Source organism: Halyomorpha halys, unplaced genomic scaffold, assembly GCF_000696795.3.
Source record: "Halyomorpha halys isolate HHAL.00 unplaced genomic scaffold, Hhal_1.1 Scaffold181.1, whole genome shotgun sequence".
NCBI lineage: Eukaryota > Metazoa > Arthropoda > Insecta > Hemiptera > Pentatomidae > Halyomorpha > Halyomorpha halys.
The window spans coordinates 134296-147459 of record NW_027114494.1 but is presented as its reverse complement, the minus strand read 5'-3'; the positions used below and the strand labels follow the sequence as shown (position 1 = coordinate 147459).

The window sequence follows — 13164 nt, the reverse complement described above, 5'->3', positions numbered from 1 at the left end:
GGTTAATGATACAATAAAACCTCTACATAACGGAAACCTACAGGCAGAGTGAATATGATTTTGTCTGCTACCGACAAAATGAATCAATATTAATTATCGGGACAAAATCAGTAAATAGATTTTTTCCTTTCATTAAAAAAAAAAATTATGTCACTCTTTGGAAAGAAGTGAAACTTCTGGAAATGAAATATTTAATGTATTAAAATTTAATTAATAATTATCATGTGTTTCCTCTATAACTATAGCTTAAGGCAGAAAATATAGTTCCAGAATAATAATGATAATTAGAATAGAAGAGCCATTGTCTAAGCCAATTCTAACAGGAATATATTTTTTTATATTGTAATATGAGTCTATGAGCTAAAAGAAGATCTCTCAATCAGACCGGCACTGCCAGTATTTTTAAGCTCCTACTGTCTTATTTCTGCTAGAATGGACTCTCCCCACCACTTCCATTTCATCAGATCTCATAAAATCAATTTACTTCCATACAAATCTTTTTTTTTTTTTTTCTTGAGCAAAACAAGTTTCACTTAAAAAAAAACATTTTTTTTGTGTTAATTTACTGAAAAGCTAATTGTCTATCCATACAATTTAAATTTACTGTAAACATATGAAAATAACCACAAAAACAAAACATAATAAGAATAAAAATAGCATAATATACAGTCCAAAGCTTTATTTAAAAGACACAGAGACCATTTTGTTTTTTTGGTCTCAGATGACCTCAAAATGTGAACTTCCATTAAAAAATCAAATTCGAAATTTTTCAACATCGCAATACCACCTTACTATATAATCCATGTACAGGTAAGTGAAAGTAAAAAGTAGTAATATTAATAGTCTAGGTATTGTTAGGAGTGAGGTGCTGCGGGCATTGGAGAGAGCAACAATAAGTAAAACTTTCTTATGTACTTTGTTAAGCTAGTATATCGAAGATTGTGCTAAAGATTTGTTCCAAAACAACTGACAGATCTGCACAAAGTGAATCAGATCACTAGGGCTCTCAAGTTCCTTGAATTGAAAGGTGATTTCGTAAGCTCCATTGTGACTGCTGATGAAACATGAGCGGCTCATTACACCCCTGAAAAAGGCAGTCAGTATAGTTCTAGTCTAGGAGTCAATGACACATTTATTCATTAGTCAAACGTAAAGCTACTGATATTAGTCGAACGTAAAGCTACTGATATTAGTCGAACGTAAAGCTACTGATATTCATTAGTCGAATGTAAAGCTACTGATATTAGCCGAACGTAAAGCTCGAACGTAAAGCTACTGATATTAGTCGAACGTAAAGCTACTGATCTTCTTAATCAATATCACTTGTCGGGTACAACTAGGACCACCAAGTCTTGCTGTGTCAAAAGCAGGTGCATTTCTGGGGAACATTAGACTCAAATTAGTCAAATTTTGAGGTTCCATTCCATGAAAACATAAAAAACTGAAATTTAAATGAAAGTTCAATTATCCCCAATAAGTTGTAGGTCTTAGCAAAAACTGACCTACTCAGGTGCATTTCCAAACCTGACGTGCTCAAATATATCAAATTTTGGAGTTCTATTCAATGAAACAGTAAACAGATTCAGAGCTCCATATCTTTAAAACTATCTAAAACACTAAAAAACTTAAGAGAAAATTGGAAGAAGGTAGATGACTGTATGAAGTAGATTGTAGGAATATAGTCCGGGTGGAGGTCAATAGTTACCAAAATAATAGAAAAATATTTCTATTGTTAACTAACATTTGCAGGGCTTCGTCAGGGCTAAATGAAAACCAGATACAAACATTGTAAGAATTCACAGAACATTAAAATAAGTATACAGTGAAAATTTGTTTTTGTTCAGAAATGTTTTTGTTTTTTAAATATATAAATGAAATAATAATGTAAGGAAGTATTCATTTATTCAAGGATTGGAAACTAGTTATGAATAAATACAGCCAGGTGAGACAGTATTCTAAATACAGAACTAGACTAATAAATTGTCTAAAAATACTTGCCAGAAACAGTTGTTAGATATGGTAGTGTGATTGATGTAAAAGGTAAACAGATAGGTGAAGTAAATGTGGCAAAGGTAGGCTATAGTAATATGTAAATGAAAATTAATAAAAATAACAAATAAATAGAGGAGGTAGTACCTGTTTGATAGAAACTAGGATGACAACTGACAAGTTAGGTCAGAGGACAGGTATAAATTTCTTCACCTCTTCGCTAACCATCAAAAAGGGGTAAGATTTTTTGTAAGTATACTGACAGGATCATCTAATCTCTTGTCTAATACCACAACAGGCTAATATATGAGATAGATGTGGAAGTACATGTATAAGATATTACATACAGTTATTGAAAATGAAGTTAATGAATAAGAATAGAAGTCATGACAAATGGGAGGAATAGTAATATAATAAACTTGGAGAAAATTATTATGTATGATACAGACATGTAGAGGAACTACACATTTCTATATTAGAAGGTCTGGAGGCCATCTTCTTTTCAGGTGTGTGGTAGGATTGGCACAGGATTATCAGTAAATGAAAGTAAAAATGAGTGAAATACAAAAATAACGCTCCTTTCGACCCAATAATTGTTAATAATAGGAAGACATTAATTAAAATCTATTCTGGATAATTATAATGTTATATCAAACATAATATCTGGTGGAAATGGATTGTTACAAGCTAAGATAAAATTATATTCATTTGTGTTACCGTTAAGGAACGACTCCCGTCTAGAAGTCCTGGATACCAATCAATAGTAGGGGCCAGTGTGTTCGACGCCAAAGTCGTCCAGTCCAGTCTGGGCCATCTAGCTGAGTCCTAGTGTGTTCCCTTCAAGAAGACATGTACACTCCATTCCATTTTGGGCGCATTCCAGTATAAAGCAATCCCATCAAGTTGAGGAGGGGCGGAACGGGTCTTGATTTTGCTAAGTCAGTCCAGTCAAGTTGCATTTATTCAATGCCTATTAGCTCCTTTTTGCGTTTTTATAAATTTTTATTCAATTTACAATGAACTATTCAAAACTAATCGCTTTGGTTAGGTAACGGCAGGAAATTTACAACACAAAACATCTCCCCCACCGCAATAGGGATTTGGTAGCTGCCATTTGGAAGGATATCGGGAGTAAATTGAAAACTTCTGGTGAGTTTTTCTTTTTATAATATGTTTATTTCAAATTTTTGTATAAATTTATCAATATCATTCCAACATGGCGGCTGGGCATGGTCTGATTTCTCTCCAAGGACCATTTGAACTTGACAGATATCTGTCATCCAAATTAGATCACAGTAAGAAAGTGACTGCTTCATCACAAGATTTAGTGGACCCAACCTCGCTAACGGTTTATCTTGATGAATGGATGATAATACTTGATGATTAAATGCAACAAACAGCTGTGACTACAGACAAATAACACAAATTGACAGATATCTGTCATCCAAATAGTGTTGCAGTGAGAAAGTGACAGGTTCATCGCAGGTTGTTGGTGGACTCAACCTCGCTAACGGTTTATCTTGGTGAACGGGTTATAATACTTGATGATTAAATACAACAAACAGCGGTGACTACTGACAAATAACATATTGATATATTAGGTTGTGTTTTGAGGTTATAAGGTTCGATAGATCACTGTCACACGCACAAATGCAGATATCATTACCGGCTATCCAAACATAAAACGTCATACTAACCATTTACGAAGATTGGAAGCACACATGTTGTTTGATGTCAGACCACCTATATCTATCCCATTCCCTGAAAAACCAACAGCATCTTCCAATGTCAAAGAAGCAATCAACAATGGACCTGAAACTACTGAGATGCCAGCACCTACCAAATCTTCCAGGACACATAAGAGTTCCCAGATATATCAAAAATCATATCTGTAAATAAGCATGGAAGAGTATAATGATATTGCTAACATGTGTTCTTTTGTTTTAAAAGCCATATGGTATTAAATGTATTGTGATGTTTATAATGAAAGCATTATGAATTATATAGTTGAGATTTATGCTTGATTTTTAAATCATTTTTCCTTAAGTTATTACAATGTTCGATATATATATTTATAATATACACTCTCATATATTTGCATGTATCTGTGAAAAGATATTGTTTATTTGTTGTATTGAATACTATTTGAGAATGAAGTCCGTATACAATACCGGTCATTTTGGCTTATGCTAGTAAGAACTTGGACTAAGTCCCCTCACCAGTAAGTGAGCTGTCAGTGGGGCATGGCAGTGCAGTCCTCCAACCTTAGAAATCAGACCAGTCTAATGTAGACAAAATCGACAGACCTCGCTCGATGATGACCTGCACCTTGCTAGTCAGAGATCTCGAGAGTCTGAGTGTAATAAACTATTTTCTTTTTAAATTAAAGTGCTACTAAAATGTTTAGAAAACAATTTCCTAGGTCAACTTTTAATATTAATACTTATTTTCAATTTGTATAGATTTATTATTTGTTGCATTTGTATGTAGTTTATTTTTGTTCTATCAATGTTTTTTTGTTGAGGTTTGCAAATAGTGGGTTAAAAAAATATTTTATTTCAATTTTTTTTATAACATTTACTACTTTGTTTTAAGAACATTAACTTTGAGAAAACCTAAAATACAAATTTTGATAGCAACAGAAAAAAGGAAAATTTTTGTTCAGAATTTTTGCCTTCCTGATCTTAAGATTTTTTAAAAAATGATAACACAAATAGTATTAACATGAAAAAGAGCCCACCAGCTTACTCAAAACTTCAGGACGTAAGTAGGCAGTGGTAACATCTAAATTACTGTTTTCACTTTCATTAGGGAATTTAGATCAATTAATTCTTAGGAAAGAAAGCATACCAAAAACAAGTGAACTATTGAGTCCCTCAGTTTTGCTTTACCATTCAAGTGACAATAACAATATGTTTTTTGATATAGAATTTGATACAGATAACATATCTTCCATTGAGGCCAGGCCGGATGGATAAATCACTAGAAATTACAAAGACAGATATGGAATGAAGAAGACATAGAAGGACTGTACCAATCTGTACCAATTTACAATACATTGGATGAGGAAGAGAAAAATCAATTTGGTAAGTTTTTTTTTTTTAATTTAAATATTAATATACACCACACACACAATAAAACATCAAGTGTACCAACGAAATTTATTGCTTGATTTTTATTTATATTTATTCAAAGAAATGAAAATTTTGACAAAGTTATTTAATTTACTTGATATCCTGTAGAACGTAGGTGGGGAATATAAAATAAACAAAACTGCAGGATAACTCATTCAAAATCTGCATCATAAAAAAATGGTTTCAATGGATTCATTAGAGTTAAAAGAGACAATTACATGTCAGAAGTTTTATTTTATTGAAAATTATAAAACATATGGAACTTTTAAGTTTTTTAATACTTAACAAATTACTCTGTATGAATTTTTTGTACTGAATAAAAATAGTTTTATGTACGAAAATTCTGATTCATTCATCAGTTCGAAAACCATTAATTATATTAACTAATTTTTTTTTATATAAATAATTTAATTTCTATCCATTTTAGTCTCAACATATTTTATTTTTTTTATAAGTCCGAAGTTTTGGCCAATCCGGCCATCTTCAGGTACAATCTACTTAATACAATTTTAGAACTATATGACCTAAAAACTTAACTCCATGCAGGCTACTCTGCCCAGGTCAAAACAACAATTTATAATTAGTCAATATTCACATTAAAACCAAAATTAAAATCATTTATCACTGTCACTATTTGTTCACAACATTGTTGTGATAAAGTTTTAATACAACTTTAATAATTATAGTATTTTTAGTTTTATTTTGAAGTTAATTATTTTTGTTGCAGGGAACGAAATACTTAAAAGATGCTCAGACATCCGAGATGCCTTTGCTAAAGCATACAAGAAAGAAAAAGAAACTGAAAGATTTGTTGCTGAGGTCTCTAAATATAAGAAGTATTTGTATAGCGATCTGTTAAAATTTAAAAAAAAAAATAGTTTGAATCAAGAGAGGTTGAAGAAAGCAGTATGAATCAAGAGAGGTTGAAGAAAGCAGTATGAATCAAGAGAGGTTGAAGAAAGTTTAGCCAGAATTGGCCAAAAGCCAAGTATAACTAGTACAAAGAACTGGTGATGATTTGAGAGAGTAACAACCGAACACACATGAACCAACATGTAACCTGACTTATCAGACTAGACAGTGTTGCCTTCTATCACTTTGCAGAATTGCACACTAACATCCTCTTCGCCGATCTTCGTCGAATATTCACCCTGAATGATATAATTTAATTTTTAATAAAATAGAATTAAACTTTTATAAAGAAGTACTGTTAAAAATTTTAGTTTTATTTTCAATCATTAAAGAAGTATTAATTAAAAAAAATCCTTTATTTTCCTTACCTCAAATAAGTCACAGCTTGTTAGCTCATAAACATTACTTATAGTATAATGAAATGTTTTTAATTATACGATGCACAGTGGCCCAAATGACAAATCTAGCTGAACAAAAACAACCTTCTTGTCTGCATCTATCTAATACACCATTATTCCTTACATTATTTAGTCTATGAGGCTGCTAAAAGTATTAGTCCAAAGTCCAAGAGCCCAGGAGATGAAAAAAGTTAAATATATCACCCAAATGTTTTATTACTTTAATGAAAACTATGTATAATTACAAGTCAAAATTGCTGAGTCTACTTAGTGTAGTTAGGGGAATTACTTATAATTATTAGGATGGATGTAGGAAATTATAAAATCCTAGAGCTAACCTTTTTGTTTAATTCAGAGAATGAGCTGAGTTGTGAATTTTTTTTCTGTGAAAACTAACCGAATTCGAAATCAGCAGTGACAATAAGACCTTCTTTTATACAAGTGGTTTTAAAAATAGAATACCTAAAATTAAAATAAAATGTCATGTTATAGAGATTTATTTTCTTTACGAGCATAATGTTGGAATTTTCAATGGTAAAAAAATGTATGTCCTCTCTCTCTCCCAGGTAATTTTTTTCATGGTTGATTAGGTTTTTTTTTGGTTATTTTCAGAATATCATAAACATATTTGCATTAAGAAGTTTATAATTTTTTTTTTCGAAATTCCTGCTTAGGTTTGGAGAAAAGAAATTTTTGATTAATGAGAATTGAAGTCATAAGTCGTAAATAATCTAATGTCATTTATGTTTATGGATAAATTTGAAAACTGTTAGCCATCCAGAAGATGTATGGTTGTCACACACTCAATAAGAAGTTTCAGTCAAAATATTATTTAAGATTTATTATCTTTGCTGGCGTAATATTGGAATTTTCAATGGTAAAAAAAAAGTATGTCTCCCATCATTAGCCAAATATTTTTTTTCATATTTGATTAGGTTTTTTTTTGTCTAATTTCAGAATATTATAAATTTTGTTTGCATTAAGAACATTATAATTTTTTTTTTTTTACTGTTTATTCTCTGCTATTTTGGATTGATGACTTCCATGAGAATACTGTTTACATTTATGTTTATGAATGAGAATATAAATAAACATAATCAAGGAATGATAATTTTATTTAGGAAAACATTTTGAAAAGAATAAATTTTGTTTAATCTCACTCAGTAAATTAACAATTTTCTGAAATCCACAAAACAGGAACACTTTTACTTATTATCTCTGCTTATATCTAATGCGGTTGAATAATTTTAGAGAATTACCCAACTAATAGTAGTAAAATATTAATACAATATTAGTTTTGTTTTGAAAAAGTATATTAAGATGAATTTTATTTATAATAACAACAATTATTCAAAGTCCCAATCTTTTTCATTAAAACATATTACATGTCCAACATTTCGGCCATCGTTAAGGACAATGTTAATTTTAGTATCACAGCCTCACATTGATTTATAAAACTTTGCAGGCTATTATCTCCAAGTTAATTTAACACGGTAAAAATAAACCTATATTTTTCATTATAACATTTAATAATAAATTATACTCTTCACAATTTTACTATCACAACACTATTATATAATCTATCTAGGTACAAAATAATTGTTGTCATTATTAATAAAACTACAAGTCTCGAACATGAATTTTATAATTAAGTATATTTCAAATGATACCTTACATTCAGTTAGGTGAGATTATAACTGTTGGGTTGAGAATAAGCCAACATGAATTTTATATTTATATGAGAATGGCTACTTCCAAATGTTACCTTAAATTTAATCAGGTGAGATTATACCTATTGGGTTGAGAATAGTCCTACAGAATTTCATGTTCTGTGCTCTCTTAAGTTTTATATCATTTCTCTGATGCAATCTTTTTTTTTAACAATTCACTTTTTTTTAATACTAAGTTGCATCATGTGATAAGTTATGAATGAAGTTGCATCATGTGAAAAGTTATGAATGAAGAATTAGTTTTATACATTGCTTACTACCTTAAGTATTATCTGTGGTGTTTTGTTACTGAACCTCTTTGGTTGTAGTGCTATGATATTTTCATTAAAGTTAGTTTGCTTGATATGTTAAGATTGTGTCACTCCTGGTCTCATTTTCTACATTTGTCATAGTGATGTATTTTTTAAACTGAGAAATTATTGACACAACTCTTACTATTAGAAAGGTTTGAATTATTGCAATAATTTTTTTATTTACTGTTGCTTTAGAAACTTTCATATTGATATTCTAATAACAAAGTAACATTCTAAATATTAATCAGCCAAACCTTCTACATAATGTAGTAATTCCCTGTTATATAGAACTGCAGCCTTACATTGTTTTAGCTAATGGACGTGGGTATAAGAAGAAAGTTGGAGGTCGCAGGTACCGTGGGTGGACTGACGAACTCATGGCTCGAGTTCTGGTGGAAATAAGAGAAAAAAAAGTTTCCATCAGGGAAGCAGCAAAAAAGTAAGCGCTTGTTTTGGTTTTTTTCACAAACTGTCATTGGTTTTATTGTATGCTATCAGTATTTTTATTAAGCCTATGTAATCCTGGTTATTCATATACCATCTTATTTGTTCAAGGTACGGGATTCATCGGAACACATTGGCTTTCAAATTGCGTGAGAGCGTTGCACCGACTCCTCCTCGTCCTTCAGGAGGTCAACTCGTTTTTTCTACTGAAGAAGAGGGGGCGATCGTATCACATTTAATAGCCCTTGCGTCATATGGTTTTCCAATTACTCTTTTTGAACTTCGCCTTTTCATAAAAACATATCTCACCCGAATCAATCGTAAAGTAGCAAGGTTTTCTGATAACATGCCTGGCAAAGAGTGGGCTCGTCTGTTCTTAAAGAGGCATCAAAAAGAGCTACCTCAGTGTATGAGCCAAATCGGTAGGTTCCGAACGGCCCTCGATAGAACCTCTATTAACCAATTTTTTGATAACCTACAATTAGAACTCTTAGGGATCCCTGCCAATAATGTATGGAACTATGACGAGTTTAACCTACAGGACGATCCGGGTGCCAAGAAAGTATTGATAAAAAGAGGTGCTAAGCACCCTGAAATAATTAAAAATGCCAAAAAGGCTTCGGTGTCTATCATGATGTGTGGCAATGCCGCTGGGAGCCTAGCTCCAGTGTATGTTACATACAAAGCTGAAGACATGGGTCAGTGTTGGATGGAAGGAGGTCCGGCTGGCACTTGCTACAACCACTCGAAGAGTGGGTGGTTTGATGAAAGGATTTTTGAGGATTGGTTTGAATTTTTGATGTTACCGATTTTAAGAAAGCAGACAGGGACAAAGGTGCTAATTGGAGACAACCTCAGCTCTCACATTAATGCTAGAGTTCTATCACTCTGCCAGGAACACTGCATAAAGTTCATTGCACTCCCTCCTCATTCCACCCACCTTCTTCAGCCATTGGATATCGCTTTCTTCCATCCAATGAAGGTCCCTTGGCGCTCCATTTTGAATAAGTGGAAAGAGACAGAGGAAGGAAGACAGATGGCTACTGTCCCAAAAACAAAATTTCCCATTTTACTGAACGATTTGCTTTTAAAACTGAAAGATCAACAGCAAAATAACTTGATCTCGAGTTTCAAAGAATGTGGGATTTATCCTGTTAATAGGGAGGAAGCTCTTGGCAAGTTGAGCGATAACTTGTTCCAATCATCAGTGGATCATCTCAACAATGTGTCCTCTGCTTTTCTGGAAGTATTGCAAAACAAAAGGAACGAAATGACTCCTAAAGTGCCTCGCAGGAAACAGAAGATGGATGTACCTCCGGGGAAAGGAATACCGTATAGTGATCTCATTACATCTCCGTTTGACCAACCTCAATCGTCTGCTATTCCTTCTAAGGAAAGTAGCAAAAATTTCAAAAAAAATAAAATAGATTCGAGCAAAAAGAAGAAAGTAAAACGTCCAAAGAAATATGAAAGTTCTAGTGAAGAGAATGATGATAACTTGGTGAGTGATACTGAAAGTGAAGACAGCATGGGATCTCTGTTGAGAGAACTTGGTAATACTGACAACGAAGATGGTGCTACTCCCCTAGAAAATTCGCCAAGGCAAAAAGATGATAATCATTCTCAAGAGGGCGAAGAGGAATGAATAAACAGAGAATGCAGTTGGTATTACTGCAACCACTCTAGATTGATTTAAGAAGCGAATGGCTTCATGGCTGTTTCATACAAAGGAAGGTCTATTCAGATCGGCTCGAATGCACATCAACTTTGATGAAAGAGGGGAAGCTTGTGTTTCCTGTATGGTGAAAAAAAGGTAAATTTTGGATTTTTCCAAAAAAAAGGCTGATGAACTTTGGTACAGAAGGTGCCAAATTATTAAAAAAAAAAAAATTTCTTCCAGGAAAAGCAGGAACAAAGAGATTTTTTTGGTGTGATAGGTAAACAAATTTTGTGAATTCCTTATTATGTTACTAAAATTTCTCTTACGCAGTTAATAAATTCATTAAGGAAGAAAACACCTTTGTGGCCATTTCATATGAAGGGAAGATCTGTTCGGACAGTGCTAAATGGGCAGCAGCTTTGACGAAAGTAGGGAAGCTTGTGTTTCCTGTATTTAAAAAAAAAAAAGAAATTTTGGATTTGTCAAAAAAAAAGCTGATGAACTTTTGTACAGAAGGTACTAAACTATTAAAAAATATTTGCATTCAGAAAACTCTTAGGGACTAAGGTTTGCATTCAGAAAACTTAGGGACAAAGGTTTGCATTCAGAAAACTTAGGGACAAAGGTTTGCATTCAGAAAACTCTTAGGGACAAAGGTTTTTTTTTATGAACTTAAGATATTAACTAAACCATTTTTGAATCATTTGTGGATTTATATTTATATTTCCTTGTTTTATGTTTCTAAAATTTCTCTTGTGAAGTTATTAAAGTCTGATATTTTATTTTAATTAGAAAAATCATTTCTGTTTTATTAAAATAAATTTTTTTGAAAAGTATTCTTCTATGTTTCAATTATTTATTGAAAACTTTTTAAAAAATTGTAATTTTTGAGGAATATTAATTTTTTATTTAAAATATAGAAGCCATTGAATTCATGAGAACGTATTGGTAAAAAGAAAGAAATGTTTAAATAAAACACTCAAAACTCGGTAATGTATCCTTCTTTTACAGTAACTTAAAATTTTATTGAAATAATAATAAGGTATGAAAAAGTGAAATTGAACAATAATTAAATGATTTAATTATAATAATTATGTTGGAAATATAGTGTTATAATAAATGGTATAAGGTAATGATATGATTTGGAATATAAAAATATATAAAATAAATGTTTCAAATAGTAAAGTATTGGCCGTAACGAAAATTTTTTTTATTGTTTATATTATGAGACTAGTAAGGTTTTATGCCTAAAGTTTTAAATTAAGCTTATAAATATAGACATTTTTAAAATGTTTTAAATGTATAAAATGGGTTTTGATAATTAGGAAGGTTATAATGAGATTAACTGTGCCCTTTGGTTTCATCCTTGTCAAATTGTAATTAGGGTAAGTGTACCTGATATCGCCACTCCACTCTTTGAAAAAATAAGAGTTTGCCATCAATTAGAGAATTGAATCTAACATTATATTATAGGCGAAAGTTGCAGCTGTATTATAGGCTAAGGTCGCAGCTGTATTATAGGCTAGCGTCACAGCTATATTATAGGCTGAGGTCTAACATTCTGCATGGTCTTGCAAAATAGCAGTTGTTGTGGATCCACAGTGGATGGCTATAAAAAGGGTCCATTTTGGTTTTTGATTATATAGGATTGTTTTTTTTCTGGAGAAAATGAATCTTTTTGAAGATTGTTGATTGACCGGGTGTTACATATTAAAGGAAGATGGAACTCAAAGAATGATTAATAAACTATTAATATTGAGTCAACATTGCACAATTTCATCAAGGCTTAAAAGATATCAACAACTAAAATACTTTTCACTGCAAATCTATTTTAGTTGTTTGTATATTTTTTAGCCCTGCTACATGGGGTGAAAGCTTGGCTCAAATTAAATAGTTAATTACTATTTGAGTTTTGGAAAAATTAACTAGTTCCTGTGTTTGTTGATTGCTTATTCTATTCTCTATTATTAATTATTCTCCTAACCATGGTGGAGGTCAAGTTTTCATTTTGTCATACCACCACATAAATAAAAGTCGACCCCCAGTTGGATTTGTGCCAGCACCCCTGCAGTTTCGAGGTAGTTGAAAGTGACACATGAACTCCTTCAGCTACAAACAGTCCTCACTAAAGATATATAACCACTGGTTTCAAGATTTTGCTTCTATTGCCCTAAAGTAAAATAAAACTTCTTAATAATTTAACTCGTTTCAGCCCAGGGATAACTTTATACATAACTAATGTTTATGTTTTATCTCTATAATATTTTGGTATTTTTTGTTTTAATTAATTTACAACATTTTACAGCAGTATATAAAATGTCAAAGATAGTTTAATAATTGTTGACTGATTATAAGTGAATTGCTTTCTGAATTTAGTACCCTAAAAAAATGTACCATCTATAAATGTCTTTTTTTACTTAAATATTTACTATCTATCTTTGGGCAATAGAGAGTTATGTCAATATTGAGTAACACTATCATCTAAGATTTATAAAAAAAGAAAACAGCTCTTTTCTTGTATTAATACTAGAATCCTTTTCTTCAAGAGTAAACTTATTTATTAGCCATTATTGTTTTGTGTATTATATGTTGTAAAATTATTTA

At 31.4% G+C, this 13164-nt stretch overlaps 1 protein-coding gene across 10 annotated transcripts in view; it reads left to right on the top strand.

Annotated features, from left to right (window-relative positions):
- LOC106679171 (uncharacterized) overlaps nucleotides 1-11396 on the top strand; it is a 28317-nt gene extending 16921 nt beyond the window's left edge. For 9 of the 10 annotated variants that reach the window (XM_014418162.3, XM_014418166.3, XM_014418164.3 and 6 more), the window contains 2 exons: nucleotides 8769-8895; nucleotides 9012-11396. In XM_014418162.3, coding sequence (XP_014273648.1) covers nucleotides 8769-8895; nucleotides 9012-10545 — 1661 coding nt within the window. In that variant the 3' untranslated portion in view covers nucleotides 10546-11396. The remainder of the gene's footprint in view (nucleotides 1-8768; nucleotides 8896-9011) is intronic. The other variant, XR_010844604.1, reaches the window with a different exon arrangement.
- The last annotated feature ends 1768 nt before the right edge of the window (nucleotides 11397-13164 follow it).